Raw genomic sequence first — 20,934 nt, forward strand, 5'->3', positions numbered from 1 at the left:
AAAAAAAAAAAACAACAACAACAACAACAACAACAACAACAAAAATAAATAAAATAGAAATTTTAGAATCAAGATAAAGAAGTTCATGACTTAAAAATCTAGAATACCTTCTTTGTGAGTAAAATAGTGATTTTATTCTTTAATCACTCTTCTCTCTCAAAAAAACACTTTTAATTTCACAAATACCTTTTTATTACTATTAGAAGATCTCATAAGAAATTTAGCACATAAAAGTATAATATTAGTGCACCAATGATGTAACTCAACAAAGAAACATAATACTAGTGTTTTAAAATATCATTTTGAAGTATTACATAACTTCTAAGATCATGAATGCACTTAACAACAAGTAAGAGTAAAACTACATCAACAACTAGATGCAAAAAGGAATTTAGAAGATATCAAATCTCAACATCAAGAACAACCATAATATCTCTTTACAATAAGAAAGACTTCAAATAATTTCAAAACTCACAATTAAAGGCCCATTCACATAACCTATTAAAGAAATAGAACTTTGAAGTCACAACACACAACATTAGCAAGGTTACACACAAAGAGAGTATGGAGTAAGATAACTCTCACTTCCATTATCTATTACTTATAGGTGGTAGCTATTGTCCTAACGAACAACTTCTTTCCTATGATGAATATATCCATCTAACATTTTACTACGACTATCTATTGATATCTTTTTTTATCTTTAGCACATACTTTATATTCTTAAGATCCTTTATCCATTCATTTACCTTGTCTTTTGGCCTTCTTACATACAAAGAGCTACTTTTAGCATATCTTCTAACCTTTAAGATCCTTTGTCCATTCATCTATCTTATTTCTTAGCCTTCTTATATACAAAAAGCCAACACTTTGACCATTAGCAACTTATCTAAAATAATATCCTTTATAAGATAACTTATTTTACTTTTATTTTTACTTATTTACTTTAAAATATTTATATATATATATATATATATATATATATATATTATAATTTTTATATTATTTAGATTAAAAACATGCATAAGATACTTGAAATTAAATTAAAAATACAAATATGTATCAAAATATACCAAAAAATTATTTACTAAAATAATTAGATTTATTATATGGTTTAAATCATATTTCTATTTTACAACTCATTAATTATTTATATACTATAATTTTGCACTAAAACTTTTGGTACAAGGAATTCATTGAATATGTATACTAAATCATTTTGAATCAAATATTAATTCATTTTCTTTAATATCAGAGAAGATGAATGAGTATCAAAAAAAAAAAAAAAAAAAAAAAAAAACCTAGTTCAATGCTCTTCTCTTTAATTATCAAGAGCATGTTTATTTTTCTTTCTGCATTACACACAGAATGTTTTTTCATGTATTTCAATATCAATAATATCTCAACACCTACGTAAGGATTCACCCTCAACTTCTGAGATTGGCAAATGGGGACTAAAGCACGATTATTATTTGCCGATGCTCACATTGACTTAGGCGATGTAGAGTAGCCGGTTAACTTAATATTATCCACAACTCAATCAACTTTCGAGTTGCCATATTGTTGTCCTTAGAATTGGTTCAGTTCCCAAAGAGTTCTAACTTTGAACCCAATGCTACCCTACTGCTGGACAAAGGAGACAGGAATATTGACATTTGGCTGTGGGCCTGTCATCCACGTCAAAGGCATGACTAGGAATGGGTTTACCAGCTTATGACTTGTATCAGGCTACAATTAATGCAGCCAAGACCGTTTCAGACTGAACAGAAAACGTCTTGGCACAAATACCTGGTTACGAATGTTTGCCAGTTTTCTTTGATTCTTACTCTGCCGGCGTAGTTATATCACTACGTGTGCATTGCTCCGCAGATGTACCACTGAGTGTAGAATATCCCTTAAGGTGTGTTCCATACGTGTGGTCACTTGGTCAGTACTTCCCACCAAAGATTGGGTTCCATACAAAAGGTTGAGTTATCTGGGAAAAACCAGGAAACAAATTAAAATGCAGCACTCCCCATTTTGAATAACATGGGCAAACCATGCTACAACTTGTTACCTACTGCACTAAGATGTAAAGTCTATCCCCAGGCAGAGCAAATGCGATATTTTTGTACCTACCAACCCTTTGTTTATATGCTTGAAAGACACTTTCTGTCGTAAGCTCGTCTAGAAGACAATTACTTCTTACATTCAAGCAAATAGACTGATGGACGACAGAAGTGTCACGTACAGTACAGGAAAACCAGAAGATAGCCGTGGATATCAAGTTGTGCTTAAAATAAACCGAGAGAAGCGGGAACATCCAACCAATGTACACTATCTGAAGCCTGAACTTGATTACAGAAAGATATGCGTAGCTATGGTCTACTTCTGCACATAGGTTGGAATATGCGCTTCACATTTGTGAATTTACTGATTCGAATGAACTAAACGTCTTCAGACATGAGGAATACACAAAAGCGAATTGAACACTTGAGTTTTACTGCATCGAACAACAAAAACACGAGACTAGTCAGAACGTGGGGAATATTGCCGACTTGACGAGACTACAAATGGAGATTCGATACTACTTGTACAACAGAACCACCAGAAATACGGTGATTTGTAGAAAATGAAGCAGACATAGAAACCTGCAACCAAAACAAGCAGCGTATATAGATAGAGAACATGCCTACAAAGACAATCTTCACCTCAAGTTGGAGCTGCACAATCTCAACGGATTTTTCGTCATGATACGAAACGTCTTGTGATGCATAGGCGCTGCGTGACTTTCAAACAGCTCAAGGCATGATTCATAGGTCAAATGTATTCTCAAAGACCCACCTTCGATATCCACATTTGAAGACCTAAATAAACCGAAGCCTAAAGAAGGGTATTATAGAATACGGTGCCAAAATAAATGATATCTTTGTGTATGCTCACGTACAAAAGAGACTTTCACATCACAAAGTAAAAGGTTGGTGCAAGAATCTAGGAAGTACATTATATGGTGCGGGTATTATAGGAACCGCATCCTTCACATTTATGATATAGCCAGTGAAAAGGTGCAGTAGACTTTTGCTCACAGTCGTTGCATAGAATTTCCTGCATGAAAGGAACATCAAGCGAACCGATTTGTACTTCAGACAATACATGTACATTTCAAAGAAAGGTGAAAAATAAAAATAAAAATAACTATCGTAGAACACAAAGTATATGCCATGTATGCATCAGATAATTTAATTTCCAGGTTCTAAATACAAAGCGGTTCAGAATTTAAACCTGGCATCTGTTTCGATATTCATCAGGAAGCTGTTCAGCAGCCAATAAGGCATCCAGCATACCAAAATAAACCTGCATAGTAAAACACACACAGTTAGAAGATACCTGGACAGAAAGACCGAATGATATCTCAATTTTCAAGGAATTGGAGCGAAACAAAGAATTGCTTATATAAGTAACAATTTATGTTAACGTGCATTTCAAAGAGTTTGTCCCACAGAGAACTCAATACGATGCCTCAAAATAAAATAGTAAGAAAGATAAAATATCCTTGTATCTTCAAGTGATAAGTCAGTCACATTCTACTTACCACCATGTCTCCAACAGACTTGCTGCAGATAGGACAAGTATAATGACTATGCGTGTACGCCTGTACAGAAGAACGTACGTTACATTGTGAAATGTAGCCACCAAGAATTATGTACTTAATATAGTATTCCTTCCATCCAATTAGATAATGCCGAAACCACACGCCTCGAGCAATAAGGAAATTAATGATAGCCCTAGAATCGTACTCTGAATAAGTTAATGAGAGATTTGAAACGCAGTGACTAGAAACTTCAGTGCGGCTATTTAATAAAGAGTCGCAATTAGAAGTGGTAAGGTCAAGCCTCTAAAGGAAGACGTAAAGCACATGATCAATAGAAACATTCAAGCAACTGGAAAACTCAAGCAAGGACTGATAACTAAGCCAAGCGACTGACCGGGGTGATCATTGGAAGCCAAGCAACAACGCAATAACTGTATGCTTCTATAGAGAATCCTTTCAGGGAATGAAACACAGACCATGAAGCAGGCAGAATGCATGAAGTGGCCACAAGGAAGAGCTTTGACAGGCGTGTTGGAAGTGAATAAGAAGTCGTTGCAGATAGGGCAATTGGATTCGAGACCTTTCTCCAAGCATTTATGTTCTTTGAGATGCATGGCCATACATGAGTTGCACGTCATACAATGAAAGAAATCAATGCCTAAACCCTTGCCAACACGGCAAAGATTGCACGATGGACAGTGATATATATCCCTGCGTTGCAAATCAGCCAACATGTCAATACTCCCTAACCACGATGTGTAAATTGCAAAGAATGCATTCTATATGTAAGCAGGACTTCGTTGGCAAAGAATGAGTATGGTAGCTGCTAGAAACATGGGTGCTAATCGGATTATCTGCGCATTTTATTTCATAACAAGTCAAGAAGAGAAGTAGGTTAACTGGAACCCAAACACGTTCAACTGTTAAAAGCATGTAGAACTAGAAGTTATTGTTTAAACTATTTAAAGACGAAGAATGCATACCTATCATCATTGTCGAAGAACTTGCAAATGTTGCAGAAATAACGAGCCATGGAGAAGCCGTTGCACGACGGGGTGCTACACACAGCAGCCACAGGCTGCACCTGTAAGCACTGCATGCACATCATCTCTTTTGTGGCATGCCTGTGAAATTTCACCACCTTAGTACACAGTAGCTTATAGAGTGCAAAATAAAAGGGCAAACATACCCATGAAAACTGTGGCAATCTGCCAAAATTTGGAAGCTGAACAATAAAGCATTTCACGTCACGACTTTCAAAAAGGCATATCAATCTGTTTCTCACGAATAAACAAGAAAAATATTTGGATTTAATTTCGTCGCGAAGTCGGACTTACCTATCCATGGAGTGATCGCTGACATTGTCATGACAAAAACGGCAGGGAAAAAGATTTCCACAACATGCAGCTCTCAATTTACAATTACGTTTGTAATGCTCACAACCATATATACCATTTTCTTCATCACGATAGGAAGGTCTCCTTCCAGGAATATCAGCAGGGTTGTCTCCTTCCGTGACTGGTTTTTCATGCGAGACATGCTGCTGTGATGCAATCCAACGGCTGTAAAGTACAATCGAAAATAAACTATCAAGTTAGAATGGGAGATCAGATCGCAAATATCTCCTACATTTACATAACATACAAGAGAATAATTCCAGCAAAAAAGAAAAGTTAAAAAAAATAACCTGGTCATAAGATTCTGCATGAGATAAGCCTTTCGTCGCGGATCAAGGGAACTATCACTAGAAACTTTCCGAATGGCGGCTTCCAATTCTTTTTGGTTCATCCTGAATATATCACTCCATCCAGGTTTGAAAACTGCATCTTTGCTACCCTGATCAGTGATAGCTTTGTCCATGGTGGTCACCTGCCTGTCTTCGTCATCTGAGCAAATATTACTTGGAAAACCAGAACCTGCAAATAAGAGTATGGAGACGATTAGCGTAAAGTTTTAATAACTGTCACAAAAAAAAAAAAAAAGTCAACAAGACCTAGGCCATACGAAAGCCTCCCAACAAAAGTAGGGAACTATAATCGAATTTCACAAATACCTGAATGAATGGAGCTTTCCTCTGTTGTTGTCCCTACACTAATAGCCTCTTTAGAAAAGTAATCGACAACCATCTGCAGTGATTCACTTGAGCTTGCAGAGGGTACAGATTGATTTTCAGTAGAAATTGTTGTGTCGCTACTGGATGCAGGGTTGTCTTTCCACCAGGCCCGTAGCCATTTGTCAAACATGGTGTTTCGAGTTGCCTGTCTCAATGTATCCATCATAATGTTCTGCTCGTCTTCGGTAAGAGCTGTTGTAACCCATGGCAGCATCGACTGCAAACAAAGCGACATAAACACTAAGTCTGATGCTAGGACAGAAATCAAACATCATTTTGACACAGTAACCACCGTTCCCTTAACACACAATGGAATGGGCACTACGTATGCAAAAATGTTGTGCAGAGAGAAAGAGAGAGAGCGCTATTGAAAGTGCATGTTAGCACGCAGCATACTTGAAGAACTTCAGCACCCGTGGTTCCAATGATGCGTCCTACAATTTCATCCTGCTCCTCAATGCTAAAATGAACATCAAAAAGAGGCCAAAGCTCTTCTTCCTCCCTTGTAACATGATGATCGAGGCTAATTTTGATAGATTTACACATCCTTTGCAATTTGTTAGCCAGATTCCTTCTCTGAACCATTTCATCTTCAAAATGATCCTTCCCGTTTAGCGCTTGAGTGAGCTCGCAATTGACATCTACGTTGTCCGAGGACATTACTGTGGCATGATTGTGCATGCGCGTGTGTAATGTAGACAATTCCAGCAGCACCTTCAAAAGCAGGGATTCTGCTATCAGTTTAAAGGCCCAAGCAGGATTCTATTGTAAAAGATGCCAACCAGCGAGAAGTTACTTTCAAATGTAATGCTACACAGTAAATAAAGAGAATTACATCAACACAAATAGGTTTGAGAATGTGTTGAGAAATCAAACTTACTTCAGCAATATCCTTAAATAGTTGTTCCTCCTGCTTGTGATCTATTGTATACGAATGGCTCACATTGTGCAAAGCTTCTTTCGCTTCAAGTGCCGGAAAGACTATGTCATCTTCAGCGTTGCTATGTGCTCTGTACAGTCCCCACAGAAATTGAAATCTTCCCTGAAACTGCCTGAGAAAATCTTCATCGCAATCGGCTAATTTAGCAGACTCACTATCTAAGTACTCCAGATCCTTCCGAATAGCCTTGTGGAACTGAAAGATATGATCGATTGGCTTTGGTCCAGAACCAGAAGTTAGACCTCTGTCGCTACCCCATCCAAAGAGCCCGGAACTCAATGAACTACTAGCTGAACTTGTTGAATAAGACAACAAGGCTGTCCCTGAAGAACGGGCACTAATACTTCCACAACCTAAACCTGGGGCACAGCATGCGGAAGAACCTCCACAACGATCTCTACTCTTGTCAACCTCCCTTAGATTATCTCCGCCTTTAAACTCGACTTCTCCCCACCGTGGACGCTTTGGTGCTCTCGTATGAAGAGTTTCCAGAGAGTCATCTGGCCCATGTACAGTACCCACATCTACTGAATTTTGATTTGAATCTGGTGGAGGAAGGATCGATCCGCTTTGCAAGTACTTGCTTCCAATCCCTGCATTAAGTTTCATCCTCATTACAGGGCAGTCATCGACTTTTGTGGATGAGAGACATCGAATGTTTCCAGTGCTAGAGAGATTTTGTGGATGTCCTTTACATGCCCAGCCTGAGAAGAGGGTGACGAGAGCCATGTCTTCAGCGGGAGCTGCAGCATGCGCAAGGACGATGTCAGATTGATACAACAGCCTCAACGAAACCCAGGGTGATAGCATATAATCAACCGAATTTCATATATATATTGAAGTTACCTGCCAGTCGCAAGTTCTGAAGCATTTCCTTCGCTTCGTCCTCGTTCAAAACACCAACTAGCCACGGAAGAACTCGCTCTAGCAACTTCAAAGGCATCACTCTGAGGCTTTGGTATAGTAAAGCACGCTGCTCCTCAATACTGCATTGTGATTTCGTAAAACGAAACACCTATAAGCAGGGCAAAAATTGACAGTTTCAGAGACTTAACACTGATGAAGGTATACAGAAGCTTCTAAAGTCCCTCATTAGAAGGTACTAATCTATTCAAAATGTGCGCTGCGCAGCCGAATCTCTAGAATGCTTCCCGAATCGAATTGATTACCCAAAAAAAAGCTAGAATGACTCTTCTATTGGTCAAAACCTTAAGAGTGCACAATGATAGACATTTGAAATCATCACATCAAAGGTATAATTGGCCCTTATATGTTAAAAATAAGAGAAGACGTGCATTTGAATATGCAGCGAAAGAAAGCAGATTTAAAAGTTGTGTGATAAATTTGAACCTCCTCTTCCTCCAATAGATGTTGCTGAATTGATTCTACAATAAGTTCTGCTTTCTCACAAAGTTCACGATGCAATTCAGTAACTGTTGTGCTATTGTTCACAGCTGCCTGTACACCCTTGAGCAAACATAGCACATCTTCAAATCGTCGATCCTTCTCAGCATGATCCATGAGGTATGTCACTCGCTCCTGAACTTTCTGGTGCAAAGTAGGGCACATCAATTTATCCTCCGCCGAACTGCCAAATCACAAAATCATCAGAATGTGCGTGAATGTGTGTATTAGTGGTTTATAAGGTCAATTCGTGCAGCTTCACAATTCTATGAAACCAAGTTGAAACCTATTTCGGCGACAAAATTGTACAATAGTAATATTAGCAACAAAGATAAAATTGTAAAAAAAATTAAAAAAAAAAAAAAAAAAAAAAAGCACTATCTGGAGGCATTTTCTTGAAATATGTAAGAGCTCTTTGATTGGATAGATAGCTCGATTTATAAGAACGTTACCTTTGAAAATTGCACACATCGGCCAAAAATTGAGACCGTTCAATAAAAGCCGTTAGCTTCGCTGGGGATAAAGCTCCCAATGGTTGAATTTGAGCTGCTTCTTCTGCAATTTCTTTCAGCTCTTTGCGGATTGCATTGTGCCAGTAAAGAAGCTCCCTCAGGGGAGAAACCAATGGTCCACTTTTCAGTGATTTCGTTTGCAGATCAGTCTTCTTCATTGAACTCTCTCTATCCAATTCCCATGTCATTGCCAAGTCTCCCGCCACTCTTGAATCAATTGCAGCCCAAGCAGCCGATTCAGCGTCTCTGCTCGATTTAAGAGTATCATCGGAAACTGCTGCTCTATTACCCCCTCTGAGCCATGCAAGCACCACCTGCATAATAAAGTAAAGTGAAAAAAACGATGACGGAATCGATTAATAGCTCACATTCGAAAATAGCAACAAACTAAGAGATGAAAGTGAACCCACCCTAGTCCCCTCACACACGATCCTTAATATATAGTTCTACCTCAGTCCTAAGGCTTACAAATAAAAAACTAAAAAGAAATAATTTCTTGTTTCCGCACATGTTTAGAAGGTTGAACAATGTTCGTTTTGAGCATAATAGAACACTGAGAAGTGATTTCAAAGTCTAACCTGTTGTAGCAACTCCTCTGGTGGAACGACTTCACACATGACAGCAACCATCTGCTGGCGATCCTCATCTGAGAGGGAAGAAGCCAACCATGGCAAGAACTTCTCCATGAGATTAACAGGAATACAGCAGATGAATTGCCACACCAGTCCAGCTTGTTCCTTATAAGTGAAATGTTGCATGAGAAGAGGAAATACCTGCACGTTAATAAGAAAAATGAGTCGACACCTACAAGACAATTCATCATATGCTAGTTGAGAGGCTAGGACATGACAACTAAAAATTGAAGGACTTAGGGCAAAAGTTACAAAAACCATCTAACAGAAAACGTCAACAACAAAAGTACAAGCCACGGCACTCGGAGTTACGCCTCCAGAATTGAGACAATAAAAACATGAAAATAAAATATGGCGATAATTGGACTTCAGAACCAGAAATTAGGGAGGCTGCGAAGTTCTCCAGAGACATAATATCGCATTACGGCCACCCACATTGGTGCCGACCAAAACACACAATGTACTCACATTCATTGCAATGCTGCAGCCTTACGACATCACATAAAAAAGTGCTTAATTGAAGCGGGTCCTCGTGCCATCTAATAAATGGTCTGTAAATTCAACGCGTAGAAACTAGAAGGCTCAGATGACCAAGGGCAATTTTTACCTGTTCCTCTTCCTTAGATAAATGCTGGCAGAGAGTGGTATGTAGGGCCTCTGTGCAGGATCCAAGCTGGGAGTGCAAAGACGAGGCGACTCTTCCATCTTCAGCCAGAGGATTACTTAAAAGCTGTGCTATCTGATCGAATTGATCGCTCTCTACTTTGTGCTCCAACGAGTAGGAATGCGCTACATTCTTGACACGAGAATCAAGGGCAGGTAATATAACCTGTTTCGAACGGAATTCACCAGATTATTCGCACATCTCAACATACGACATCACACAGACAGCAAAAGAAACATTCTTTGCGAAGCATCTTTAGAGGAATCTAAATGATGGAGCACGAGTGACCACATGCAAAGCTGAAATTAGTACCGTGAACATGGGCAATCAATATATCTACAGGGGGATAAGTGGTTATCACTTAAGAAGATTTCTCCTGAGCTGCGGCCAGCGACGACGAGACCTAAGCGAACAAATTACTTCAGTGCTCTCAACAACTAGGACAACGACCAGATCAATGAAATTAAAGATATGTTTGCTATGTTGCTGCAGAGACCAGCTAGGGTGGTCCTGTACCTAAGCTTCCAATCTCCATATACTTCAGCCAGCAGCTCAACACAGTATTCCATTAAAATTCCTCCTTTCTACAGATCAATTTGGGGAGTCCGCTCACAGGAGACTGACCTCATCTTCTGCGCTGCAGAAATGCTTGTAGATTGTGCGCAAAAATCTGTATCGGTCAATTAGGGCATGGATATCCTCCTCCGTCCCATTCTCAACCGCCAGCGCATCCCTATGAAGCCTACCCACCTCCACGCGAATGGCTTTGTGAAAAAAGACGAACTGTATGATGGGAGATGCCAGCGGCACGCACGACATGCCCATGCCGAGAGCAGTTATCAATGGCGTCGAGATTGGCTGGAAGGATTGAGGAAGAGCGACAGAGGTCGCCATTTTACATGTCGTCAGCCTCAGCAATTACCATTGCCGTGAGGCCTTCCACTGCACCTACTCACCTACCTCCTAAGCGTACTCTGGGCATTAATAGCGAGTAACCCCAGCTCGAATTTTCTCGCAATGTGGGGATTCCAATGTCTGATAAGTAAAATAAGCACACACCAACGTGCAGCTCTGCTTGCAAGCTCCAAATGTGTGTAAATAATCCATGTGTCCCTGATGCAAGAGCTTTTTCAAATTCCGGAAGCGGTTACACATAAAAACAGACCAGGAAAGGAGAGCACTCATGCGCTCTTCAAAACCAACCAAAATCCTCAAAACCTTGATGCCCTTCACACATATCCCTAATTCTGCAGGAACATGCAAACCTCGACCTGTCCCAGAGGCACTGGACAGAGGGAGCAGAAGAGGTTACCATGCCAGCAGAAACAGGGGTGGAACATTTGCACGCCGTGATGAGAACCTACGATACACATATAAACCAAAATTTCGAAAGACAGGCAATCGTATCACCATGAACAGCCGCCCTAATTCAGCCCTCAATAACCATACAACACTCTCATGGAGGAATCAACCGAGGACGAGGCAACACGAAGCGCTATAAGTGGCTAGCGGAAACTGCACAAGAAGAAAGCGACCGAAACAAAAGATGTGGAAAAGAGGACTACGTAAGGTAGAGAAAACAGTGGGATACGATTGCTGTCCCAGGCAAGGATAAAACACGACAACGAGAACGAAAGCGCGATGAGAGAAAAGGAACGGAGGGAGGGTAAGCAAGAGGGGGCGCCCGATGAGGCAGCCAGCCAAGCCAAGCCACCCAGCCACCCAGCCAACCACTGGTGTAGCAGCAGTAAGCAGCAGCCACTTTCAAAGGGACGGTCAAGGCGGGGCGTTATTTAGACGGCGCTGATGAGGAAGGCCAATCAGAAGCGAGAGGACGGGTGGGAGTGAGTAGTGGCGACGGGCGGACGGCGCAGAGCAGCGGGGCACATGGAATGTTGCGCTGGCTTGTGGACGGGCACGTTGCACCACAAGCCTCCACCCCCCAAACCCCCTTCTGCACTTTCCACCTCTAACCCCCCCTCCCTTTCCCCTTTCCCCATCCCCAGCCGCCATCTCCTCTCCTTTCATCCTCCCCTCAGCGGCCCCGCATTCATCCACCCTCATTCATGCTACTTTCTGTGTTTTCATCCATCTCGGCTCCACGTCGGATCTAGAGGCCAGCATTCATCCACATTGTTGCTTTTCGTCGCACGAATTTAGAAAAAAAACAATCCGCTGAGTGAACTTTATACGTTTTATACGAGTGTTGTGTGTGAAACGGGATATTTCCACCTACGTTGGATGTACGAATAATTCTTAGTGTTCCTCATTCTTTGTCCAGGTAGCATTTCTGGTAAATAAGCTTAGTGTTGTTGTGTTTTTCTTGTAGTTATCAGCAATTAGTTACATTTTTATTGTCTGAAAGAGGCAATTCCTGCAGTTTGTTGGATACTCGTTGTAATGTTGTGATTTGTGACTCGTTGAAAAAACTTATTCCAAAAAATGATAATTAACAAGTGAGAGTATATAAGACTACTGTCTAATAGTAACACATAACTAATGCCATATTGAATAAGTGCAAAGAAAAAAACAAACAAACAAACAAAATTAGTTGCATGCATTTTTGATTGTAGGAGAATATGTTTCGTGTGTTGCAAATTCACACACAACTTCAATGACAATATTTTCAAAAAAGAGCATAGATTATGTTTTACTTACACCATCTGTAAAAGATAAATTTAAAACTTACATGTATTTCTATTTATATGTAAATGATTGAATACTTCTTACTTTTTCAAACCAACAATCAATGCTTCCCAATTCAATCATATTTGACATTTCATAAACTTTTACAAATATTTGTGATTGTTTCTATCAATTATTTTACAGGATCAAATAGAATTAAACCAATCAGTCCAGATTCAATCGAGATGATTGAGTTGAGCTGGATAATTCTGTAAAACTGAATACTCACAAACGTCTACAGTGCATCAATCTTTTACTTTTCTTTATTTTCTTCTGTAAATATTAACAAAAGTAAACTTTTTCTGTTAGTTGAAATGCCTGCGTTCGATTTCTGTTTAAAGCGGCTTTTCTAATTATATAAATGATAGTTTTAAAATGAACCCATTGTAAGATGATCAAACAAGGTACCGTATGCTTACACTATAAAAATTGGACTATTTCTAAAACTAACCACTTGACGTGACCTACACTTTTTGTCTCACTAATTTAAGGATTACGACAGATTTGCACATTGACTTTGGCTATATTAAGTGGAAATCATGAACGGGTGTGTCCAATCAATCCCCTGCGTGGAAGTGGTGCTTAAGCGAATAAATGATTTTGGATTTCGTAAACAATTATTCATCCTTTAAACGGAGAGGGTTGGTGACACCCGCTCCCCGCCCTTCCTCATCCGACCCGGCCCGGCCCGTCCCTAATCTGCACAGGGGCCGTAGAAAGATAACGCGAAAAGCAGGGGCTAGAGTGCCATGCACCGCCACGTGCATTGGAAATCGAATCCATGCGCGGCACTCATCGTCGAGAGTAATACGCCGCGCACCAACAGATCATTTCCTTCAGCTTGGTGAGCTTGGCAGCAGCAATTAGAGCTCAGTGTTGCCTTTTTTTCTGACCTTTTTCTGACTTGAACTGCGCCGGGACACCTTTTTCCTGCTTGTGGCTGTTAGCTGTGTGGCGCCTCGCATCATCATGCGTAGTCTTCAAAATGTTTCGCGTGTGTTGACAAATATATGTACGGGAGGTGGAGGGCTGGATTCGTGCCTGTCGACGGTGTTATCATTATGTTTGACTCACTGTGATCTGCGCATCTCCGGGAATTATTCGTGTTTCCAATGTTGAATGATTCAGAAATGGAGCACGAGCTGTCAGTTGGATTCATGATTCTTCGGCAGATTACTTATCCTCTATCATTAGTTCTGCTAGGCATCGTGGATTGCGAAAAATTGCATTCGCAGAGCCCGATTCCAGTAGCCCGGCTGTTACCAATGAAGTGCTCATGTAGGTGGCCATTGAGGAACTGGCAAATCGTTACTGGCTTCTATGGTGACATTATCCCCATTGAAACACAAAGGTTTGCGGACCATACTAATGTTAAGTGAGGCATTGGACAAAGGCGCAAGGAATCTTGTCAGGGCGTGAAGAACTGCGTTGAGAATGTGGGAGTGAGGAACTTCAGTCTGATCGGGGGAGGGAGGGTGTGGAGGCGCTGGGAAGTCATCGAAGGCATGTAATTTGTCGACTGCATCCACAATTTGAGAGACGTTAACGGGAACAAGATCAGCCAGTAAGATATTGTTGCCAGTTTCAATTATGTCAGTTGCGGACGATGAGTCTTTCTAGCACCTGAATTTTCCTATCCTGAATGTCTTATAGGAAGTTGAGTAATGTGATGTAATGGTGAGGAATATCATAGACACTCTGCGATGGTGTTGATCCTACAGTACTAAAGCTGATCGGAGATTCACGAGTTGTGGTGGCAGAAAGTCGCTTCAACATACCCTTAGCGAACTTGCTCATTTCCAAGTTCTGGAGATATCAGGAAACCTATCATCACCTCAGAAACAGTTCTCACTCACCCTTTTTCTCGGTTCACTCCCGCTTCACCAAGCATATTCCTGCCCGTATCGGCTAATTCTATCGCAATTAACAACGCATCTTACTAACCTCCCCTCTTACTATTTCTCCCAGCATTGTACCAGAAAATCTTATTTCTAACTTTGAATTGATTTAATGGAGTGAACTTCCGATTGTTGTGAGCACTATGTAGGAGAAGAAATTTGAAATTTTGATTCTTAGCTTAAGTCCTCTCATCGGGAGGCTCACATCCTGTGCCTAATAACAATTTTGACGATTGTGTCCCTCTATCTTCACAAATATACAGATTTGAGTTAGTCGAAGGTGTTCAATTAAAGTAACACGGTATTGACGATCTATCACTTCGAAATCTGTCAATGAAGAAATACTCCATCTCTAACTACTAAGGAGTTTGCATAGATGACTACCGCGAATGTCATGTCGTAGAAAAGACGTCGAGATTACTCAGTTTAGAATAGAAAATTATTGGCGATTGACTTCAGTATGAATATGGATTCTTTTTGTGCACAGAGATTGACAAGGAGTAAAAAGGAATATGCCATCACTAGCCCACAAGTAAGAGAAGAATAAAAACCAGAGGTAAGCAATTCTATCCCTTTTGTCAATTTATTCAACCAATTATGATGTAAGGAAAGTCGAGTATGAAATATCTAAGAGGTATAGTGTTACTGATGATTGAGTCAAATTTTTTTGGAAACTGATGTTAGACTTGATTGTATTCAAAATGGTAATCAAGCATGACAGTGATCACCATTGTAGTGCTTACCATTATTACAATGAACCTTTGCTACAGAACATAAACAAATTGGTGAAAATTTGTGTCCTTGTGTGGACTTCAACCACTAAAATTTCCTGCTAATTTCATAATAATAAAACAGCAATGTTAAGCTATTGACAGTAAAACGACTATAGAAGTTAAAGGAATACATTTGAATGAAAATTTTGACAACCTGAAGACAGAAGTGTTATTATAAAATCTTTGTGATTACTATTACTTTATCATGTTAGAAGCAAAATTAAATATTACTTACTTCAAGTTATGCATACTAACCACAACCTATTTGAAAAAATGATTACCGAAATGTTTAGAAAATTAAGACTTTTCAACATAATATGAAACTGGTACTTATAAACGTTTTGAATCTAGATATTAGTTATGTTTAAACAATTTAAAAATTAACAAAGGAAGCAAGAAATGACACTAGTCTTGAAATGAATTAATGCATGCAAAAAAAAAAAAAAAAAAAAAAAAGAAAAAGAAAAAAGAAGAAGGTAGAATTGGAATTAAAAGATGTTTAGAAACATATTAAATATATTTACGTGCATTGTATACATATGAGGTGAATTCATTTTTAGATCATATCTTAGTAGTACGTAAATAGACGATGATTGATCAAAATTAGTGGAATCTATGAAACATGTTATTTACACACAAATATATACATATTCATACAAATATCCAAATGTAAATATTTAAAGTTAATACTAATTTCAGAACTGAATAAAAAAACCTAGATTATACTTTGTTAATTTCAATTATATATATATATATATATATATATATATATATATGTGTATGTGTATAAAATATGTATATTTTAATGATTACAACTTTATGTTTATTATAAAGATTTAAAATATATATATATATATATATAGGAGAATATTAAATAGATCTATATTTTTATTAAATCAATCCATCTATGCTAAAAGAATATTATAATCATAATAAATATGATTGTTTTTATTGATTGTGGATCTAGTAGTAGAGAAATGAATATAGATTTTATTTATTTATTTAATGATAGTTAAGTTGGGTGGCTTGATTTCATAAAAGCTTGAGTCTATATAACATTTTCACATATATTTAAATATATATATATATATATATATATATATATATATATCTTCATAAAATATAGGTTTGTTTAAGTTTAGATTAAGATTATAAAATAGATGACATAAATAATCAAGATAGTATTATATAAACATATATAAAAATAAAAGTAAAATCTCATTTTATTTTCAATATTTTTTATAAAATATAGAATTTATATTAATAAAATATACCAATATATGATTTAAAAAAATTACAAGTCAGATATTCAAACTTCTATAAACTTCAAATAAAAAAAAGAAAAGAAAAAATACTATAAATAAAAATCAACAAATAAAAAAATAATATAAATAATAAAAATAATTTTATAGAATATTAAAATTAATCCATATATTTGTTAAATTTATCCATACATCATTATACACCTTCTATTCTTTGCATACAAATTCTTAAGCTCAATCAATATTGCAATATTCTTGTAGCATCTATTATCTTTATTATTACAACCATTATTAAAAAATAAAACATCTCCAACAAGTTCGAGATCTACAACTAATGAAAAAAGGATTGGTAAGTGGTACAATTATGATTATGTTCTTTTTCATGACCTTTTATCTTTCTTGCCACTACAAAATTATACACTACAAAAAAACTTCCAACTACACTTTGTCTTTTATATTCTTATTGATACTACAAATCTAAATTTCTTTGCAATCCAACTAATTATAAAGTAGAAATAGTTCAAGATGGACATGTACAAACTTTGTGTGTAGTATCTTTGCAATTCCTACAAAGGCATATATTTATAGTTGTTGCTTCAACAATTTCAAATTGCAAAAGTTTTTTTTGATTAGATCCTTTAGAACAAGCACAAATCAATTCACTCAGCCTTGAGAATGATCTTTTAGCCACTTGACTCCTAGATTCTTAAATGTTATGGTTATTGATGCCAAATTTAAAATTTGGTAGCATGCATTTTGTTGTTAGTGAAGTACTGTCATCTCATACATACAACTAACTGTATCAAAAACTTAGATTAGGTTGTCAAAAGAAGCAAACATATTCCATGAAATTAATTTAACTATAAAAAATATTGACCAATTAATATTGAGAATAGAAATAATTGATTGCCAAAATTTTCTTATTCCTTACCTTGCTCTAAATATGATGCTTCTATGAAATATCCATTGTAGTTGTCAATGTATTGTATATGTAATCAAAGTTTTGTGTTAATACTTATTAACCACTTTGATTGGCATATGAAAAATATTAATAAAATAATTAGATTGTTTAATGTTAAAGGCCTCCTTGGAAGGTACATTCATGACTTTGGTCTAATTTGCAAAACAATGTGACCAACTTACTTCCAATTTGAAAGAAAAATACTTCTTGCACTTTATTAGAATATTCTTTTAAATGTGCTAAATATAAGATAATAAGACAAATACAAAAAAGACTTCTTGAAAGTCATTCATTAGTGTAATTCTTAGTCAACGCCTATGGTGAAGAACTTGAAGTTTTTGTACAACTAAACATGTTGTATTAACATCAAACAAAAGAATGACTTAGTCTCTTTCTTGAAGAAGGCAACTACAATATTAATAGACATATTGAAACTTATCATTTCTACCATATTGAGCATAGACATCTTAAATGTTTTGGTTTTGTATGTACAATCTATAATAAAATTGTATAAATATTATTTTGCAAGATGAAAACATTTAAGGTTTGCAAAAAAAAAGAAAAAAAAAACTTATTTTGCTTGTTGCATCATACTTATATGCATATTGATATTTAATATCATGAAAAACTTCCAAATAACTTATAATAGATGGAAGATCATTAAAGTCAAGTTTCTGTAGAAGTTGGCACTTATTGTAGATGATGTGTATAATCATATAAATTATAGAGTCTCTCTAACATAACATAATCACTACATTTCTTAGCACCACCCTCACAATAAGCATTTGAACAATCATCTCTTCATGTATTAGCTTCAAATGGCTAGCGATAGAATGACTTGTCAATGATGTCAAAGACTCATAGTTGTGTTCTCTATTTTGAAATATCAAATATTAATTTTTATTAATGTATAAAATTTGACCATACAATTCAAGTAGATAGCCACTTAACTATGCTACTATATAATGTTGATGGATCAAGTATGCATTCAATTTATAATGGGTGCAACTTATATTACATTTAAAAATAATACAAGACTTATGAGAATGGCATTTAAAAACTTCAAATTATCGGGCATAAATAAAAATATCCACTCTTCAATTTATATTTTTGTATGTTTAAAATGATCCCTTTGGTAGTTTGTATATAATAAGAAACTTTTCATTTAATTTATGGATTTAAGCAAGGTTTTAAACTTTTAACTATTATTGATAGATCATGAATTCCAATAAATTGTATAAAAAATTGATTGTATATAAAATTGTTTGATGAATCAATTTCATATTTAATAGATTTGTAATTCAATACCATTATTTTACTACTAACCAAATTTTTTTTCACTTATCAAAATACTCTTTCATTTGAGTGGATTTAGAAAACATTTTTTTTTTTTTTTTTTTTTTTTTTTTTTTAAATAATTAAAGCAATGTAAATTTTATCAACTATTCCAGTAATTAATCTTCTGTACCAAAGAAACTATTGTCACAACTTATAAGCATGCATATAAGTAAGAACTCAATGTTATAAAAAATTCTAAAATTGCATCCATTTAAAATAATTTTACAAAAAAATAAAATCAAATTCCATTCATGTAAAAATTAATATTGTGAGGATAGAATTTTCCTCTCAACCTAAATTACAAAATGGACTAAATTAAGAGTTTCTTATAATTGGTGATGTGAAGTAAAATAAGTAAATAAATAAAACAAATAAATAAAAAATTAGTAAAATAAATACAATTAAGTAATTACACTCTGTTCACTAAATTTTTATCTAATAAAATATTTAAATAAAAATAAAAATTATATTTTTAAAATTATAATTTAATTATCTATTTAATAAATTAATAATTATATATATCTAAATTATTATTAATAAATTATAAAATTTTAATAATAATAATTAAATAATTTAAAAATTAAGTATAAATATTTTACTTCAAGAATAACTTGCTTATAGATCAAGGATTTAAGCTTCACCAAAACTCACATGTAGTATATATGAATGTCCTAAAGTAGCCTCAAAGGCTTATTCTTATCTTCTTACCTACATTTACGGTGCTATAACTCATATGGAACTTATGGACCTCCTTTTCTATAAGGAATATACTAGTTATTAGTCCTTCCATTTTTTTCTAAGTAAAACTATATTTTATGCAATATTGATCTCATCATGGTATTTAAAAATATCCAATTAATCTAATAACCTTGCATAGCCTTTACATCTTGCTCCATTTCTTCATAATAGTTTTCAAAGTGGTAAAACTCAATTATATCAAAGTCTTAAATTTTTTAAAAATAAAATAAATGATTCTAAATATATTTTAAATTAAATTTAAAGATCTCTAGAATGTTTTTATAATGCTAATATTAATTTAAAGCTATATTAATCTACTTTGGAATTCTTTTATATTAATTAAATCTATTTAAATCAATTAAATTGTTATTTTTTATATAAATAATTAAAAAGTCTTGAGGTTCTTTTTCATGCTTATTTGAACTATTAACTGATATTAATAAGTTTTTAATAAATAATACATGTAGATTAAAAACAAATATAGACATTGATATCAATAACTAATCATTAATACCGAAAAATATATAAAAATACTAAATCAATTAAAATAGTTGCTTCTAAAATTTACTGAGACTTGATTAAAATGAAGTTTTTCTAATAAAATTCTTGAAAATTATAACTACTTCTGAATTTTAATAAATACTTAAATTATTTAATAAACTTCCTAATATTAATATTTTTATACCTAAATGAATTAAAATTATGTTTTAAACCAATCTACCAATTAAGATTCATTGGTAGGACTTACAAATGCCTAATATTTTCTTCACATAATAGAAGTAAAAGATCCATTTTTTGATAATGGTTATAATAATCAAGATGATGGATATTGCAAGAATGTTATAATGTTGATTGAATTTAAGAATATTTGTATTGATGGTAGACGGTGTATAATGATGGATAGGTCAATTTAATAAATGTGTGTTAATTTAAAAAAAAATGATTAATTAATTAATCATATTGTAATATGATAATATTTATAATAAAAAATAATGATAATATATTAAAATTATCAAAAATAATAACATTAAATTATTTATAATTTAAAAAAGTCATAAATGATGTATATATTAAAATTTTATAGCTTAATTTTGATATTTTAATTTTTTTTATAAATATTTTGATTTATAAAATTATAAAGAAACTAAAAGTAACATTTGTGATCATTCAAATACTTTTTAGAAGAAATAGCTTAAAAATAAAAAATAAAAACCATTATAAAATAATAGATTTTTGAATAAAAAAAATTATAATTATTTTAAAACAATTGTGTGACATATTTGTTGCTGTAAAGATTAAAATGGAGCTAGTAGTAAAATATGTAGTATGTTTAGTTTAATATACAACCAAAGTATATCTATATTTTCATTTTAAGGAGAAATATATATATATATATATATACTAAGTTAATAATTTACTATATATATAAATATTTTTTAAAAT

At 35.0% G+C, this 20,934-nt stretch overlaps 1 protein-coding gene and 1 long non-coding RNA gene across 5 annotated transcripts; one reads left to right on the forward strand and one right to left on the reverse strand.

Annotated features, from left to right (window-relative positions):
- Nucleotides 1-1,448: 1,448 nt before the first annotated feature.
- Nucleotides 1,449-11,590, reverse strand: LOC112277112 (zinc finger protein BRUTUS). Of its 4 annotated transcripts, none has more exons than XR_016501090.1 (18): nt 11,149-11,444; nt 10,461-10,949; nt 9,780-10,001; nt 9,119-9,313; nt 8,481-8,854; nt 7,975-8,212; nt 7,471-7,639; nt 6,565-7,367; nt 6,081-6,398; nt 5,625-5,901; nt 5,259-5,487; nt 4,909-5,133; nt 4,555-4,695; nt 4,048-4,282; nt 3,572-3,631; nt 3,262-3,333; nt 2,672-3,084; nt 2,251-2,482 (listed from the first exon to the last, which is right to left on the reverse strand). XR_016501090.1 is itself a non-coding variant. In XM_073531451.2 (18 exons), the coding sequence occupies exons 1-16, from the start codon at nt 10,728-10,730 to the stop codon at nt 2,983-2,985; spliced, it is 3,930 nt and encodes a 1,309-aa protein (XP_073387552.1). In that variant the 5' UTR covers nt 10,731-11,590; the 3' UTR covers nt 2,251-2,482; nt 2,672-2,702; nt 2,982. The 4 variants fall into 4 exon arrangements, 2 of the variants coding, with proteins under 2 accessions (XP_090103921.1, XP_073387552.1); XM_073531451.2 differs by having other exon boundaries at nt 2,672-2,702; nt 2,982-3,084; nt 10,461-11,590; XM_090247795.1 differs by lacking the exon at nt 2,251-2,482 and adding an exon at nt 1,449-1,975 and having other exon boundaries at nt 2,982-3,084; nt 10,461-11,560.
- A 1,768-nt stretch (nt 11,591-13,358) lies between these two features.
- Nucleotides 13,359-16,352, forward strand: LOC112277237 (uncharacterized). The gene is made up of 2 exons (XR_002968307.3): nt 13,359-14,085; nt 14,907-16,352. It is a non-coding gene; the product is annotated as an uncharacterized LOC112277237 (long non-coding RNA).
- The last annotated feature ends 4,582 nt before the right edge of the window (nt 16,353-20,934 follow it).

The sequence above is a fragment of the Physcomitrium patens genome, chromosome 25 (assembly GCF_059467195.1).
Source record: "Physcomitrium patens ecotype Gransden chromosome 25, ASM5946719v1, whole genome shotgun sequence".
In the NCBI taxonomy this organism is placed as follows: domain Eukaryota; kingdom Viridiplantae; phylum Streptophyta; class Bryopsida; order Funariales; family Funariaceae; genus Physcomitrium; species Physcomitrium patens.